General features: G+C 35.0%; 1 protein-coding gene across 1 annotated transcript; it reads left to right on the top strand.

Moving 5' to 3' along the window:
* The first annotated feature begins 1,984 nt into the window (after positions 1 to 1,984).
* LOC120624077 (achaete-scute complex protein T8-like) lies at positions 1,985 to 3,196 on the top strand. The gene has a single exon (XM_039890413.1). It carries the CDS (start codon positions 1,985 to 1,987, stop codon positions 3,194 to 3,196), a length of 1,212 nt encoding a protein of 403 aa, XP_039746347.1.
* Positions 3,197 to 15,207: the final 12,011 nt, after the last annotated feature.

Here is a 15,207-nt window from a genome sequence, read left to right as displayed (position 1 = left end):
GTACATCAGATTTATAAAACTCAGATCTTACTGTTCTCAATTACGCTTTACCTGGACCGAGTATTTGACCAACATCTCAATATTTAAACGCTGACCGTGCAAACACGGCTATCCAACATTATACTCGAGTAGGTACCTACTTCAATGACATAGCCAGGTAAGACTCGAACAGTACCTAGGCATAGAAAAACTGGAGCCCACAGGTAAGATCAAAGGAAAGATGCCACGTGACGATAGAGAGATGGAAACATGTAGTGAAGCAGGCTATATCAATAAGGAGCCACGATCTTCAGTCATGAGGAAGTGACTTAGAACTAAGATGCCTGACTCTCCAGAAGAAGCTGTCAAAACCAAAATCCTTACATCTTTAAAATAACGTAGGTAAATCGTACATGCTCGAAATAAATCTTAATGGGAAGTAGTTAAAGTTGCTTTTTGATTAATAACGTATTTTATACCTAGTTTTATAGATAGTGAATAATACTTAGTTATAGAGCGGCGCGTGCCACTACACAAAAGCATAAAAGGTTAGGCAGCTGTCGTGGGCGAGCTCACACACACAAACACACATAATAGAGCAAGTGTTAATAATTCTGATAGCTATTAATAAGGACATTCCATGATTCGCTCAAGTAAACTGTTAACAGGACATTTCCGCTGAAAATATAAACATTTAACATCTTAAAATATAACTCTAATTAACTAGGGTCACAATGAATTAAAGATGACATAAAATTATAGCGCAAACAGTCATCGTTGGTTTTAATTATTAAAGTAGGTTATATGAAAAAACAAGAATTTTAAGGATGAACTTAAAGATACTACTCCTGTAAGAAAAAACAAAACAATAAATATTCCTTGCACCAGACGTGATTGTGGCAAACGCCATCTTGAATTTAAACTGTGAAAAGAAAACATAAAAAATGTATAATATAGCGAAAGTATACAAACGAACAACAGCTAAAATTGTAACTCCCTAAAAAGTATAACTCCGCATAAAATAGTAATGCATTAATCCTAAAAGCTTCAAGATACAAGTAAGTAGAGCTGTAGAACGTTATAACTAAACTTATTACACGAATTCAGTTATAATTCAGCCAAATTGCACTTAGCATCCCCTGCACATACAAAATTCCATTGAACACACGAACGGTTTGAAAGCCCGTTATTTCACATGTGTATCTGTACACATTTCATCTGATACACTGTATGTGTGCGTGAGATACTCACACATGAGATATGTAGTAGTTGGGTGCGACACCCCTTGAAATTATTGTCCGTTGTTAGGGATGAGTAGGGTTGAATCATCGATGTCGGTAGAAGTATTACTTTAGGAATTGCTGTAGTAAATTTTAACAAATTTTACCTATAAAGCCTTCCATTATTGGATATTTCAATATAACTTTGTTAATATTGCATTTAAGTTATGATAGTTTTATAGTGTTTTTAACCCCTAATTTTAAAAAGGCACTTACAAATATGTATAAAACCGCAATTTTATATGCCTATAAAATAACAAAAAGCTCATTTCTACATAAGACCCTAGAAAGTAATTTCGAAAGTAGTCAAAATTCTTACGCGTTTGTGAATTTTAGTCATTTTATTGATTTTTATAATTACCTACTGGGTACTTGTTTCAAATATTTAAAATTTAAAACACGCCGTCGCCCGCAATAGCTAGTTTTCGTTGTTCAATTATCGATAAGTAGAAAGTTTCCTGCTCTCCCACCCTATAAAGGGCATGTGTGCAACTAGTAAACGTAAGTACCTACCCCTGTTGATCCCCCCGTGAGCCGCGAGCCACCCCAGGTGCGGCCCGTGGCACGCGCCATTCCCGCGAAGGCCGGCGCCCTGACGCCACCTAAACCTCATTACGTTCTTCCAACAGCTCTCACTAACAAGTTACGTGATCTCATCTCCCAAAAACCACAACTAATTAAGAACAAACAGTTATAACATGTGAAAAATCCGAATCATCATCAAAATGAGTTCCATCGGCCTCGTTGTTTTCCGCAACTCGCCACTCAAAGCGCAGGTGCTTCAAGAATCCGTGAATAATTCCGTGAACATAAGCAATAATGACGGGAACAATGTTAGACGTGAAATTATTATAGTGCGGAAAAAACAAAAGTTACACTCACCGCCGAATACGGTTTCAGTGTCGCCTCTAGTGCATGTAGATTCCGTTAGTCCAAATATATCCACGAAACGACCTAAACTCCGCGAAAGTGTACCAGATGAAGCTACAAGAAGCCCAACACCTTTAGCAGTGGCGCGACGAAATGCGCGGGAAAGGAACCGAGTCCGTCAAGTCAACGACGGATTTTCTGCTTTACGTCGCCATATACCCGACGAAGTTGCTGCAGCTTTTGAAAATGCTAATTCCAACAGAGGGCCAAATAAGAAGCTCAGCAAAGTAGAAACATTACGCATGGCTGTGGAATATATTCGAAATCTGGAAAGTCTTCTCAATATTGGACACGCTGACAAAGAAAACTTTTCTCATCCTTCGATGGAATCTTTCCCGTCGCCGGCATCGTCGTCGCCTAGAGAAAATAGCCAAGAACGGAGCTACTATTCACTCAACTCCCCTGCACTGGACGACGACGATATGGATGAAGATGAACTAGATGGAACGTTACATCGAATGCCCACGCAGCATTATATTGATCTGCAATCGTCCGAAACATTTCAATTAGTTTCCACTTCACACTTATATGAGGAAGATGAAGGTGCTGGACAGCCAATGACGCCTGCTTCAGATTTATTAGGACACGAAGAAGTAAATCCACATATTATTGACGGCCACTTTCCCTTTCCTTCCTCAGCCGAGCAGTTCTCAGTTATCCCCGAACAAAGCTATTGCAGTGAAACGGATGTGCCTATAAGTGAGGGTGATTTTGAAGTGAAGTATGCGGAAACTATACATCAACAGATTCACTCAAATTTTGAAGAAGACTCAGGATTGCCACTGGAGGCAATCAATCCTGATCTTATATTATTACATAACCAATATAAATACAAAGAAGAATCGGATAATTATCTCGACAACCAACAATACAGTGATGTAGAGCTGAAAAAAGAACTTCCAGACATCCAAGTCACTCCTGAGGATCGAGAGCAGTTTGAGGAAACTTTAAAATGGTGGCAAGAAAAAACTAGACAAGTTCGTTCGCTGTCCAAAAATGGTCATTAATTGTGTATTTTTTTAATGTTTAGTGCTTAGAAAAATTAGTTCTCAACTATTTATTGCTATTTTAATATATTGTAGTTATTTAAATCGAACAAAACATACAGCTGTCGTTGCCAAAGAGTGTACTCGGCGCGAGCGCAAGGTGTTCTTTAACGGTCACTCGATATAGTTTTAATTGTATGTATGACTTAGAATAATTAAAGTACTAAATACATCTGAATATCCAATGCATGACATATTTCTAGTAGATCTATTTATAATTTTATCTAATAAATTTTGTACATTGTGTTTAAATAATAAAGTAGATAATCAAGAGTAGTTAAATTATAAATAATTTATTTTTTATTTTCGGTTATTCATTGTCATCAATAAAATAGTGTTTATATCCTGTGTAATGTAACTTCATTTGTACATAAATAAGTAAAACGGCACCTAATAATACAAATTATGTTAATTATTTAATATTAAACTGTGCCTTCATAAAAATAATGTGATGTTAGTTAATAATATTTTAAGTGTAATAAATTAAATGCTTTTATTGACACCTTGTTGTTTTTTTATCCAATAACCGTAAGAAATTCCCCCAATTACTCATTATCTTGAACTAATTTCGTCATCCAATAACCTTAATCACACTATTAACGACACATCTCAAATACCAACCCCTTAAAACATACCCCTATGCTAATGCAGTGAAAATGCTTAACATTAAATGACCTACTTTAAAAGCTTTGTGTTTAAAATGCCGCCAGCCCCATTTCACTATTACCTGTTAAACTTAGTTAATCTAAGATTAATTTGACGAATAAAAGGTTTGTTGACACACATTCAATATATTTTGGAATTTATTAATGAATATGATATAATATCAAAGCAAAAATTCTATCGCTATACCTATTCATATAAATATAGCGATAGAAATAATTTATTATAATCTCCATAACCAAATGATTTAAATCTTTTATATCATGTTAAATACACACACACATACACACATCTCATTAATATATACTTATTTATCAGTAAACGGTGCTAAAAAATTAGTTTAATTTATATGTTTAATGTAGCCTGCACATATGGATTAATAAATAATAAGTTTAACATCGTTAATCAAGAAGAAACAATGATTCTGTGCAACTTCAAAAAGAACAGGACTCTTTGAGAATCAAACTGCTGAATTAAAAAAAAAGAGAACTCCTCCCATAAACCAGAATTGTGTAACTGGGCTCACAGATCGGTCCGTTAACGGTAAGGCAGTATCGCTATTATGATTGTAATGCGCCGCCGTTACCCGAAAAAAAAACAAGAATCCAAGGGAGAGAACAATCAACTCAAAGTTCCAGTAATGTTAATCAATTTTATGCAAAGCACCGTTTTTAAACTCTTCCGAAGATATTTACTTCTTAGAATAACTACATTATTTATTTAGTAACTAAGGGCAATTACAACACAAATATTTTACGTTTTTACATACACTGATATAATTTATGCAAGTCAATAAAAGCGGTGATAGCCTAATGGTTAGATGGCTTCAATTTGTGGGGGCCGAGTTCTTATCCCAGCACATCATTTCAACCCATTACCCACTTACTACAGGGCGTAGGTCTTCTCTCAGAATGAGAAGGGCCTAGGCCGCAGTTTACGAGATTATTAGATTTCAAGACCTTTGAGAACATTATCCGTACGATGTTTTCCTTCACCGATAAAGCAAGTTATTTAAGAACGCACATAACTCTCAAAGAGGTGAAGACGTTAGATTTGTGTACCGGGGATAGAACTCAATCCCCCCGACAGGGAAGTTGCAGCCCTAACCTCACTTACTAGGCTATCACCGCTATATGTATGGCAGATATTATAAGTATTTATATACATATTATCATAAAAATATGCATCAGTCATCTTAGTTCCCATAGCACAAGCTACGCTTACTTTGGGGCTAGATGGCGAATTTAGTATTGTCGTAGTATATTTATTTTTTTAAAAAAAAAATAGTTTAATTTATAAATTTATAACTTTGATAAGCAACGTTTTTTTAATAAAAAAAAATTTTAATTCACAATTATTATATTCTTCGACTCCGTGAGATGGCAGAAGGTTGAAACGGTCCAAAAATGCAAGGTATGCCAAAGTTTGTAAATACATCGCCGCGTTCCACATGCGTCCGGTTCCGGGAGCGTTGAGAATTTTAATTTCTTCAAAACTTTTTATTCATCAAATATCATATTTTACGGTAAGAAGGCGTTGCACGGTATTTTAGCTTCCATTTAAATATTTTCCACCCCATTCGTCAGGGACTGTTCCCTGTGATTAGTGTTTTAGTTACACTAGAGAGAACAATAAGGAATTTTATCCACCATTTCAAAACAAAATGTTGATTTGAGATGACGTTTCAAAATTCTAATAGTTATAATACTTTTTCCTTATCTGAATAAGGTTGAGAAGTAGCTTTTCTTAAATTTGTGACGTAACGAATTAAACAAACTTTTGAAATGGGGAAAAGAAATTCAAGATAAAATAAACTAATTAATAATATGCGATGAATATTGGATATAATTTGCTGAAGTTAACATCTCTTAAGGGCTAAAGAGATGTTAAGGGATGCCCCGACGTACATTTTAGGGGATCTGTTTGGTGTGGAGTACAAAGTTCGAAGAAGTTATAAATGTAAGTTATAAAAGTAATGCATTTCATGGAATTCAGCAAAGTACCGCCCCGCCTGCTTCTATCCAATAATGACTGTCTGTACGTTGATGTAATAGTATTTCACGATGAAAATCTTTTCTAGAAAATGCTGCAATGGGTACAGTGAAATATTAAATATAATTTGAAGCAAAACGCGGCTTAAAATTGTTTTCCTATCTTTTTGGAAAACGCCACAGAGTAGGTACACTGCAAACTAAGTATGGTCGGCTGTGTGAAGTGGTTAAAAGACAAGTGTATTTTTAAGTACCAGCTCTTTTTAAGTGTAGATAATAGTAATTACTTCTAATAGCTCTCTTAAAACTACGTTGTATACTTATCTTTGTGCCAAAGAAGGTTGCTTACGTCATATTCAATCGGTGTACTTATTATGAACAAGTAAGGCAATTTTGGACCTTCAATATTATGCTTGCCACTTTAGTATAGTGGTTAGAATTGCCGACTACAGATAGTATAGCTCCAAGTTTTTCTGTCAAGTAAATTCTCGGTGCCAAAACGGACTTTGGAAATCAGCAAATCCCTCGGGCTTTGAGGAGCACGTTAATCCTTCTTTATAGCTCAGACCCACCAACCCGCATTGAAGCAGCATGGTGGATCTACGCTCTAAAAATACTCTCTATGAGAGAAGAATTCTGTGCCCAGCAGTGTCATGATATATCTATCATGAATAAGAAATATTAAAACTCCGTAACCCACATTGGAGCAGCGTGGTGGGTTTAACGTCTTAATACTTCTTTCCTATAAAAGAGGAAACTGATTCCCAGCGGTGAGATGTTAATAGGCTAGTAATAACAATAATAATATGAAAGTGCTGATTAGTAATATATACGCGTGGGAAATATAACTTTAGCTTAACATAAAAATCTACAATCTATTATGTAGGTATACTATGTACCTTTACACAAGGAAGGAATCCTGATCGATGCATCAAAAAGTCCGTTAGGAGCCACTACGCCTTTTGTTATTTTGGGTGTCGTAGTCAAAACGACAAATTTTGATACATGACCGCAGTGATATTCCAAAAATGCGACTAGTCACAAGGTATTAATTATTATTTAAAATGTAAGCGAGTCAATATTTAGGCATATAATAACGTATTTATTTTAATAAATTCTTTAAAAAAGAACGTCTCCTTCTTTAGGATTGTTAGAAATATTACCACCTTACGTAGAAGTTAATTGTTCTAAAATAAACAAATAATTTAAGTTGAATGAGTATGAATTCATAAACTGACAAATCTGTTACTAGATGTTTTTATTTTATGAATTAATTAATGACTAACTTAAATTATTCAGGAACATGCATTTACAGTGGACTATAGTTTGAAACATTGTGTATATTTACGGACAAAAATACGGATTTCGTAAATATACTACAAACACACAGGGAGAGAATCTTCAGTTCCCTGAACAGGGACAGTTACAGATAGTTGTAACTATTTTTAAAGTCAGTATTATAAATCAACCTTATGCAACGTTTCCGTGCTTTAAACACAATATCTGCGTCAGTTTCATGACCCCAAAGTATAATTCCATATCTTAACAAAGATGAGGCATATCCGTGGTAAACTAAAAATGATGCTTTTACTAAAACAAGTGTCAAATTTATAATATGACATATGAGAGAGCGAGTACCAGTGCAGCATTCTTTGACCTTAATTCTTATATTATCGTATCCTTAAATACTGTATCTATTAATTCTTTAGAGCTTCTCTAAAAGAATTATTTCCAGCAGCGGACAATTATTTGAAGTGATGATGATGATTCATTATTTAGCCATTTCTATTATGGAGGTAAAGATTTGCAAACTAGTCTATTAACTAGTGTGCAAATCATTAGGTACCTCCATAATTCTACTAGAATAACACATATATTTTTGGTTTGTCCTTCCTTCAATAACTTTGTAGTAAAAATAGAGTAGGTACATTAGCACGTCATAATTCCAAAGTATTAAATTGAGTCCATCCATCTAACACACGCGAAGCAAAGTCAAAGAAGCCACCCTATTGTTGTAATATTTATTCTTGCGTGGATCTTCGGTGCTTCTTTCATCGAGGTCGCATCCATTGTCGCAGGGTTCATGGGAACGGGCAAAAAAACGGACTTTGCTTTAGGGAACTAGCAACTTACAACGTACAAAACTGAATAAGCACTTTTTCATACTGCTCTAGGATCCACGTGTTCAAAGATGACGTTTATAATCTGAGAATCTTATGCGACCCTTGGAACCTGAGATAGGAGTTATTGTGATATGGCTGATTTCTATTACGAGTTATATCTTTTCATATTGTCGCTTATTTAGGATGACATAACTAAAAATAGATATTTTTTAGCTAATTATAAGCCTTCCTATATAGAGAACAGAGTACCCTTACCTTATAAGGCTATCTTTTTAAAAAATTAATCAAAGTTAAAAAGTGCTTCTGGCAAATTTTTCGCTTTGAGATTGTCTCTCTTTTTTTTTAAGATTATTACATATGAAATCTATGCTACCTAAAGATTTAATAGTAAGTACATATTAAATCTATGATGACTACTTGTTTGTCTGGCTTAACCGCTGAACCAATCTTAACATAATTTGTAGGATGATTTGATAAAGAATATATAAGATTTAAAAAAAATATATTAACGGTACACACTACCATATACGCGGGCTAGTTATATTTTTAGGCAGCCGAGTGGCGCAGTGGGCAGTGACCCTGCTTTCCGCATCCAAGGCCGTGGGTTCGATTCCCACAACTGGAAAAATGTTTGTGTGATGAACATGAATGTTTTTCAGTGTCTGGGTGTTTATATGTATATTATAAGTATTAATGTGTATTATATTCATAAAAATATTCATCAGCTATCTTAGTACCCATAACACAAGCTACGCTTACTTTGGGGCTAAATAGCGATGTGTGACTTGTCGTAGTATATTTATTTATTTATTTATTTATTTATTATATTATAACAATAAAAATATTCTTTACTCTTAAAAGTTTGTTTTCATTATAAGGGAGGAAAGAAATGGTCGACTTTTGTTAACTTTATATTCGTAAAGTTTATTTTCATGTAGATACTCAAATGCCGACTTTTTATTGCAACAGACGTACACGAGATAATCTGAGATAGACAGAGAAATTGCCAGAATCCCAGCAGCGCATGATGCCGCCATACGGCATGCGAAGCAACGCCATCTGGCGATATACTCGACATTCGTATAAAAAGTTGCACTAAATTAACTACACAAAACTTTAAAGTCACGGTGGCATATGCATTCATTTGACTGTAATTAGTATAATTCGACTTGAATGAACTGCTAGGGGAAAGCATGTTCGACTACGAATCACGCAGTCTGGGTTTGATTCCCGGGTCGTGGAGTCATTCGTTAGTGGACCAAATTTATAACAATAAATATGCGGTAGTTCAGATTTTTCCCACTACAAGTTAGCCTTTGACTGCAATCTCACCCGGTGGTAAGTCATGGTGCAGTCTAAGACGGGTGGGCTTACCTGGTAGAAAGTACGGTAGTCATAACATAATCGGTTTCTACGCGACATCGCACCGGAACTCTAAATCGCGGCACATCTTTGGTTGTAACCACGACCACGGCACAAAACCTCCCACCAGACGAAACCAGAAAAAATTAATATAACTTACTCTACTACGTAAGAAAGAGTATACGGTGCTAGATTAAGTGCAACACAGATGTAGATTATATGCTGGAATATCACATAGAGTACGTACTTTGTATCCCGTAAAACTGCGCCAGCGTGGTCGACTACGGCCTTAACCCTACCTCATTGTGGGAGGAGACCAGTACCCTGTAGTGGGTTTGTAATAGGTTCATATGATTTTAATGATGACATAGGCATATCTGTACAAAATTTCCATGCGAACGAAGACGCCAGCAACAACTCGTAAACAGAGAAACAATTTTTTTCGTAAATTCAAAGAAAGTTTCTTTGAATTTACGAAAAATAGTTAATTCCTCAATAGTTGGAAAAAAAAACTATCAAGACCTACCTAACCGGTTGATATTAAATTCCAAAATTTACTCGGTTCAATCTTGGGATACTACATTGATAGAGTCAATAGAGTATCGTGACCAAGAATTCGTCAATTCCAGTAGATATCATAAGAATTTGCAAGTTCTAATAACGCTGTTTGATTTATTAAATTTATCTTTGTTTACTCTATTCATTACTATTTGCCTAGGCCATTGAGCGATAAGCTCGACTAATCACAGCGATTCCTTTATGTTCCATTAGAGCAAATGAGTGCAGTTAAGTATTTAGTTGGCTATAAACTAGTGAACTACATTATAAATCACCACATAATAATACGACGTCAATGATGACTCTTTGTTTTGACTAAAACGTTTTGCTTCGCTATCTTTATTCTATTCTCTAGGTATATGTAAGTATACCTAGAGAATAGAATAAAGATAGCGAAGCAAAACCAGAAAACCTACACTATTGCTGTTGTTTTTTAAATATTTAAATATAACACAGATAATAAAACTTATATATGTTATGAAACCCAGTGAAAATAAATTGAGAACTTTTTTTAAATTAGACATTTAAATAATAGCTTGCAATTATTGTAAAGTTTTACAAATTCTGATCGTAAAGCGCAATCGAAGCGTCTATTTCGCACATCCAACTATTTACCTTTAAAGTAAAATAGACCTAACATTACTTTTTTTAGATTATTTTACAAACGTTCTGCCAAACGCCCTAGTTGAAGAATTATAGGCAATAGCTTTAACATGAATAAGATACATTTTACTGTTATGTTCGAGTATTTCCATACTCGAAAACGACTCCTCGATTGCGAGCGCACAAATTTTATACGTGTACTGAAATCTTAGCGCATTAAACTCCGTATCGTCGAAATCCAACGGACCTAATGTTTGTCGTTTTAGGGTCGCAAGTCCTTTACTTCTGTGTTCTACTTCACAAACGTTCTGTCAAAAGCCCGACCTAAAAATTATTAGGCAAATTTGAGCTTTAACACAATATGAATAAAACCCATTTTACTCCGATTTTTACTACTCCTCGATTTCGATCGGGCAAAGTAAGGTTTCGCGTAAGAGTACTGGTCGATATGTTAATAGAATTATGATAAAGAAACAATCAGACATTCGTTTTCCTGTTTTCCGCAGCACAAAGTAGACTAAAACATTCATCCTCCATCGAAATTGGCTTTAGTTTTTGGTTTTTTTTATTTATATTTCTAATCAGAGATGAAAACTAGCCTTAGTTTTATTAGACAAGGAGTTTTTAAAGTGCGTTTGTTTTATGCCTTTGTTTAGGTACATATATATAATCATAAATGAGGTGAATGTCAACCCAGTCGTTTCAAAATCTCAGAAAGATATTTCCATATATTTCATATATATGTACGTAACTATTTGCATAGTTGTCGAAGTTAGTAAAGACATTTATCTTTGTTACTCAACCATAATAAATTATAACTAAAGACCTAAGGCTTAATGGATTTGAATTAAGTTAAATAATTTAGGTAAGCTTATAGAAAAGTCCTATTATAGTATAAACTATTACATAACTGATAAAAAAACTTGGGTGTGAATTATTGCAGTAACCAGGCTTGATCTTCTTATTATTTTAAATGACAATGTGAGATGGTGATAACAAAAACAAGACCCAGTGAAGTTTGTTGCGGGCTTCTTCCAAGACGGGGCGCGTTTGAACCCTCGTAGCTTTAGTTCTAAGTTCTCGCAATCATCTTACTACCATGTACAAATTTTTCATGTAATGTGCGCATCATAAGTATCTACCTAACATAGAATGAATTCGACATATAAAATACCCAATACATATATGCTAAAACTTCCACTCATTATATTTTTAAGTTCAAAAAGTTACCATGTTATCTCATTTCCTGGTTAAATCACACATGACTTTGTTCTATTTCGGAACCCCTTATTATGTCTTATGCAATACACGTGTTTAAGCGAAGTGCTTGAGTGACAACGTATGATACAAGTTCTTTGCGACGCAGTTAATAAACACGTGTTGGTAGAACCAGGGTAGAGATAATTACGGGTGGAAACATACTTACAAGTCAACAGACATGACCCGATGACCCGAGCGACGAAACGCGACATCAAATCAAATCGCAATATTTGGTACTTACTATTAATATTGATAAGCAAGTACTTTAACCTATTCTATTTCATTAGTCAAATTCTAGTACGGAGTACTAATTAAAGATAATACAAAACAAACCTAAACCATATTTTGCAAAGTACTGCATATCACGAACATAATATTTTCTATACGAACATTTGGAAGTTCAAAAAAACTTACGAATGAATACACATCAAAATCAAAAAATAATGTACGTTGTAGAATGTAGAATTTTATTAAATAAACTCTATACAAAATATTGTCCTAATATACATCTTGAATCTCTCTTTTTTTCTCCTTCTCTGAACGCTATATAACCTTTCTTCCCTCTTATGTAACGAAAATGACACTACAGTGATGTTGAAATATTTTATTTTCATTTCTTCATTTTTCTTCATTTCAGAGTCTCATGCAAGATTGAAGTGTATTATTTTTCTTTTTCGGGTGAACACTTGCCAATAACCACCTGAGGGGTTGCTAGTGGGAGAAGTCGACCAGAGGGTGCCTCCTGCGAGGACTCGGACTTCGGCTCGGTTCGACGTTAATCTGACTGTTGGTGGAATTTTGTACAAATCTTTGTTTAGTCCGAACGCCCCCGTGAACGTGGTAAGGGTCAACGTCTGGATCACGTCAGAAATCGGGGCCGCAAGTGTAAATGCACCCGTATTTATTTCATATTACCCACCAAAAAAATGTCTTGAACATTGGCTGTGAATCAAATATAATTTTAATTATTTCTTGAAAAGTATTTATTAATTAAATAGGAATAATTATCAGTAACTTTGTTAAAATGCTAATCAATTTAATAAAATATATGGGATACATCAAGTTATGAATTTAAAAAGTTTAATTATTTACCACTATCAGTGTTATTTACCCACTTCATAAACCTAAGGTTTCTTCTGCCCAGTAAGGTTTCGATGTCATAGATTACAAACATGTGATGTCAAACATGTTTATCATACGCGCGGACACGCGCGGTCTGCACGAAATATGTCAAACATAAGCACTGGAAAGATAGATTATTTCGAAAGCTACAAATAACTTAGTTCCTACACAGCTACGAAATGCTTTGAATTGCACACCAACAATATCCTAAAGCACCCTTGCGGCACCCCAATCGTACATATCTCCGGTCTGGAATCACGAGACCGTGTTGCATATAATGTCTCTACTTATACACGTATACGCATAATTCAACCATGTTTCCTCTTCACGTGCACATGTCGGGCTAAACATTTAAATTATTAAAATGCATTTGCTCGTATCAAATTCGGAACGAGTGTTATTTTTGTGTTATTGCAAAGGCCACGCATTGAATCTGTAGAAATCCTTTTAGGGATTCAAAAGTTGTGTTTTGTGGACAGTTCCATGATATTATTGTCTTATCATTTTTAATACTTAATCCAGATACCTATTATTTTTAACTTGTATCATGCTAGCGTTTGGCATTACGATTTATTCAGCGTGGAATCGTTTTCTCTTGATAAAAAAGTAACCTTTGCTACTCTCCAACTCGTTTAAATATTTATGTGCAAAATCACGCGGATCTTTTATTTGTTATTGCTTTAAAGAACCTACAAACATACTTTCGTTTTATAATTTTATTTTATAAATAAATAAATATACTACATCAATACACACCTCGCCATCTAGCCCCAAAGTAAGCGTAGCTTGTGTTATGGGTACTAAAATGACTAATGAATATTCTTATTAATAATATACATAAATACTTATAATATACAGATATACACCCAGACACTGAAAAACATTTATGTTCATCACACAAACATTTTCCAGTTGTGGGAATCGAACCCACGGCCTTGGACTCAGAAAGCAGGGTCGCTGCCCACTGCAAATAAGATACGAGAAAAATGGAATAGTGAAGCATCCAAACTTAAAATTATATAGGTAACTAATGCCGACTTTGTTGTACTCAAATCACTGAACTAAAATTGACATATCGAAAAGTAGAGCCATATTTTATACTATGTCCTTTTTTGAAAAGGACAGCGCTATCTCTTTAGTTAATTTAAGTGAGTAATGTGCAACGGAACTGGTATCCAATATCTTTAACTTGCTCATTCATAATTTTTTCAAACTCCATATTCAACTAAAAGGACAACTGATGATCCTTACCTGTATAGTATAGACGAATAACCTCGTTAAAAAAACAAAGATACCTACTTATGCTAATCCGAAATCTAAATACAATTCACGGCTGTGAAATAATTAAACTCACTTAAGCAATTTAGGAAACTGCTATATTACCATTATTTTCTGTGGACGTACATCAACGGCTTCACCATCTGGAGTGTCCAAGCAGACTAACGTATACCTATACCTGAATGTTCGACTGCACAAAGCTTGCAGTAAAACCCTTGACCCCTGTTGATATATGTCAAATACTCGCTAGCGATTTCCCGGTGTAGTAAACTCCCATAGAAAGTTTTACTCTACGACCCACCGCGTTGCATCCGCGCCTGTTGCTCGACTCTTCAGGTTCGTACCTTTGTCATCAGCCAATTGTTTTATCATCACAATCTTGCTGCGAGAATGAAAATGGTGACTTTTAAACATTTCGTTAAAACTCAGTTTCAGATTCTCCTGCATCTGCAAAGTTTCATACTACGATCCACCGCGTTTCATCGCCATCCCGTTGCTCTACTATACAGCACCGTATCTTTTTCATTAGCATGCCAATTCCGATGTTATCATCAAAGCGAACTCTACCTTACTCATTCCTTCGCCCAAACACTCGCCAAAACTCAGCAAAATGCCCATAAGCTGCATTTTCATTAGCATACCTATAATCTCAAGAATTGGGCTTTCCAATGATATGCCAACAGATTTTACTAAATCGACTGGTAACTTAGCGCGCTCAATCAAAATTAAGATTTTCGAAATTTTAAAACCAGTGCACCAATCTTCGTGAAATTGGGCGCTTATAGCTGGCATCCTAGAGACGTACATAAGATTCCAGTTCCCGGAAGATTTAAAATATAGCCTGCGTTACCTAATCACGGCAATCACCTACGTTACCTATCCCGTGAAAACTAACGGTTCCCCCTGGATTATTCAAATATATAATAAACAGCTAGAGTATCAAATCGATCAATCTTATGACAGCGCGATACCGTGGTTTTACTTGTGCTACAATATACGTATGGTAATGATA

Source organism: Pararge aegeria, chromosome 5, assembly GCF_905163445.1.
Source record: "Pararge aegeria chromosome 5, ilParAegt1.1, whole genome shotgun sequence".
NCBI classification, from domain to species: domain Eukaryota; kingdom Metazoa; phylum Arthropoda; class Insecta; order Lepidoptera; family Nymphalidae; genus Pararge; species Pararge aegeria.
The sequence above is the reverse complement of the archived record's forward strand: the minus strand, read 5'-3'. Positions and strand labels throughout refer to the sequence as shown.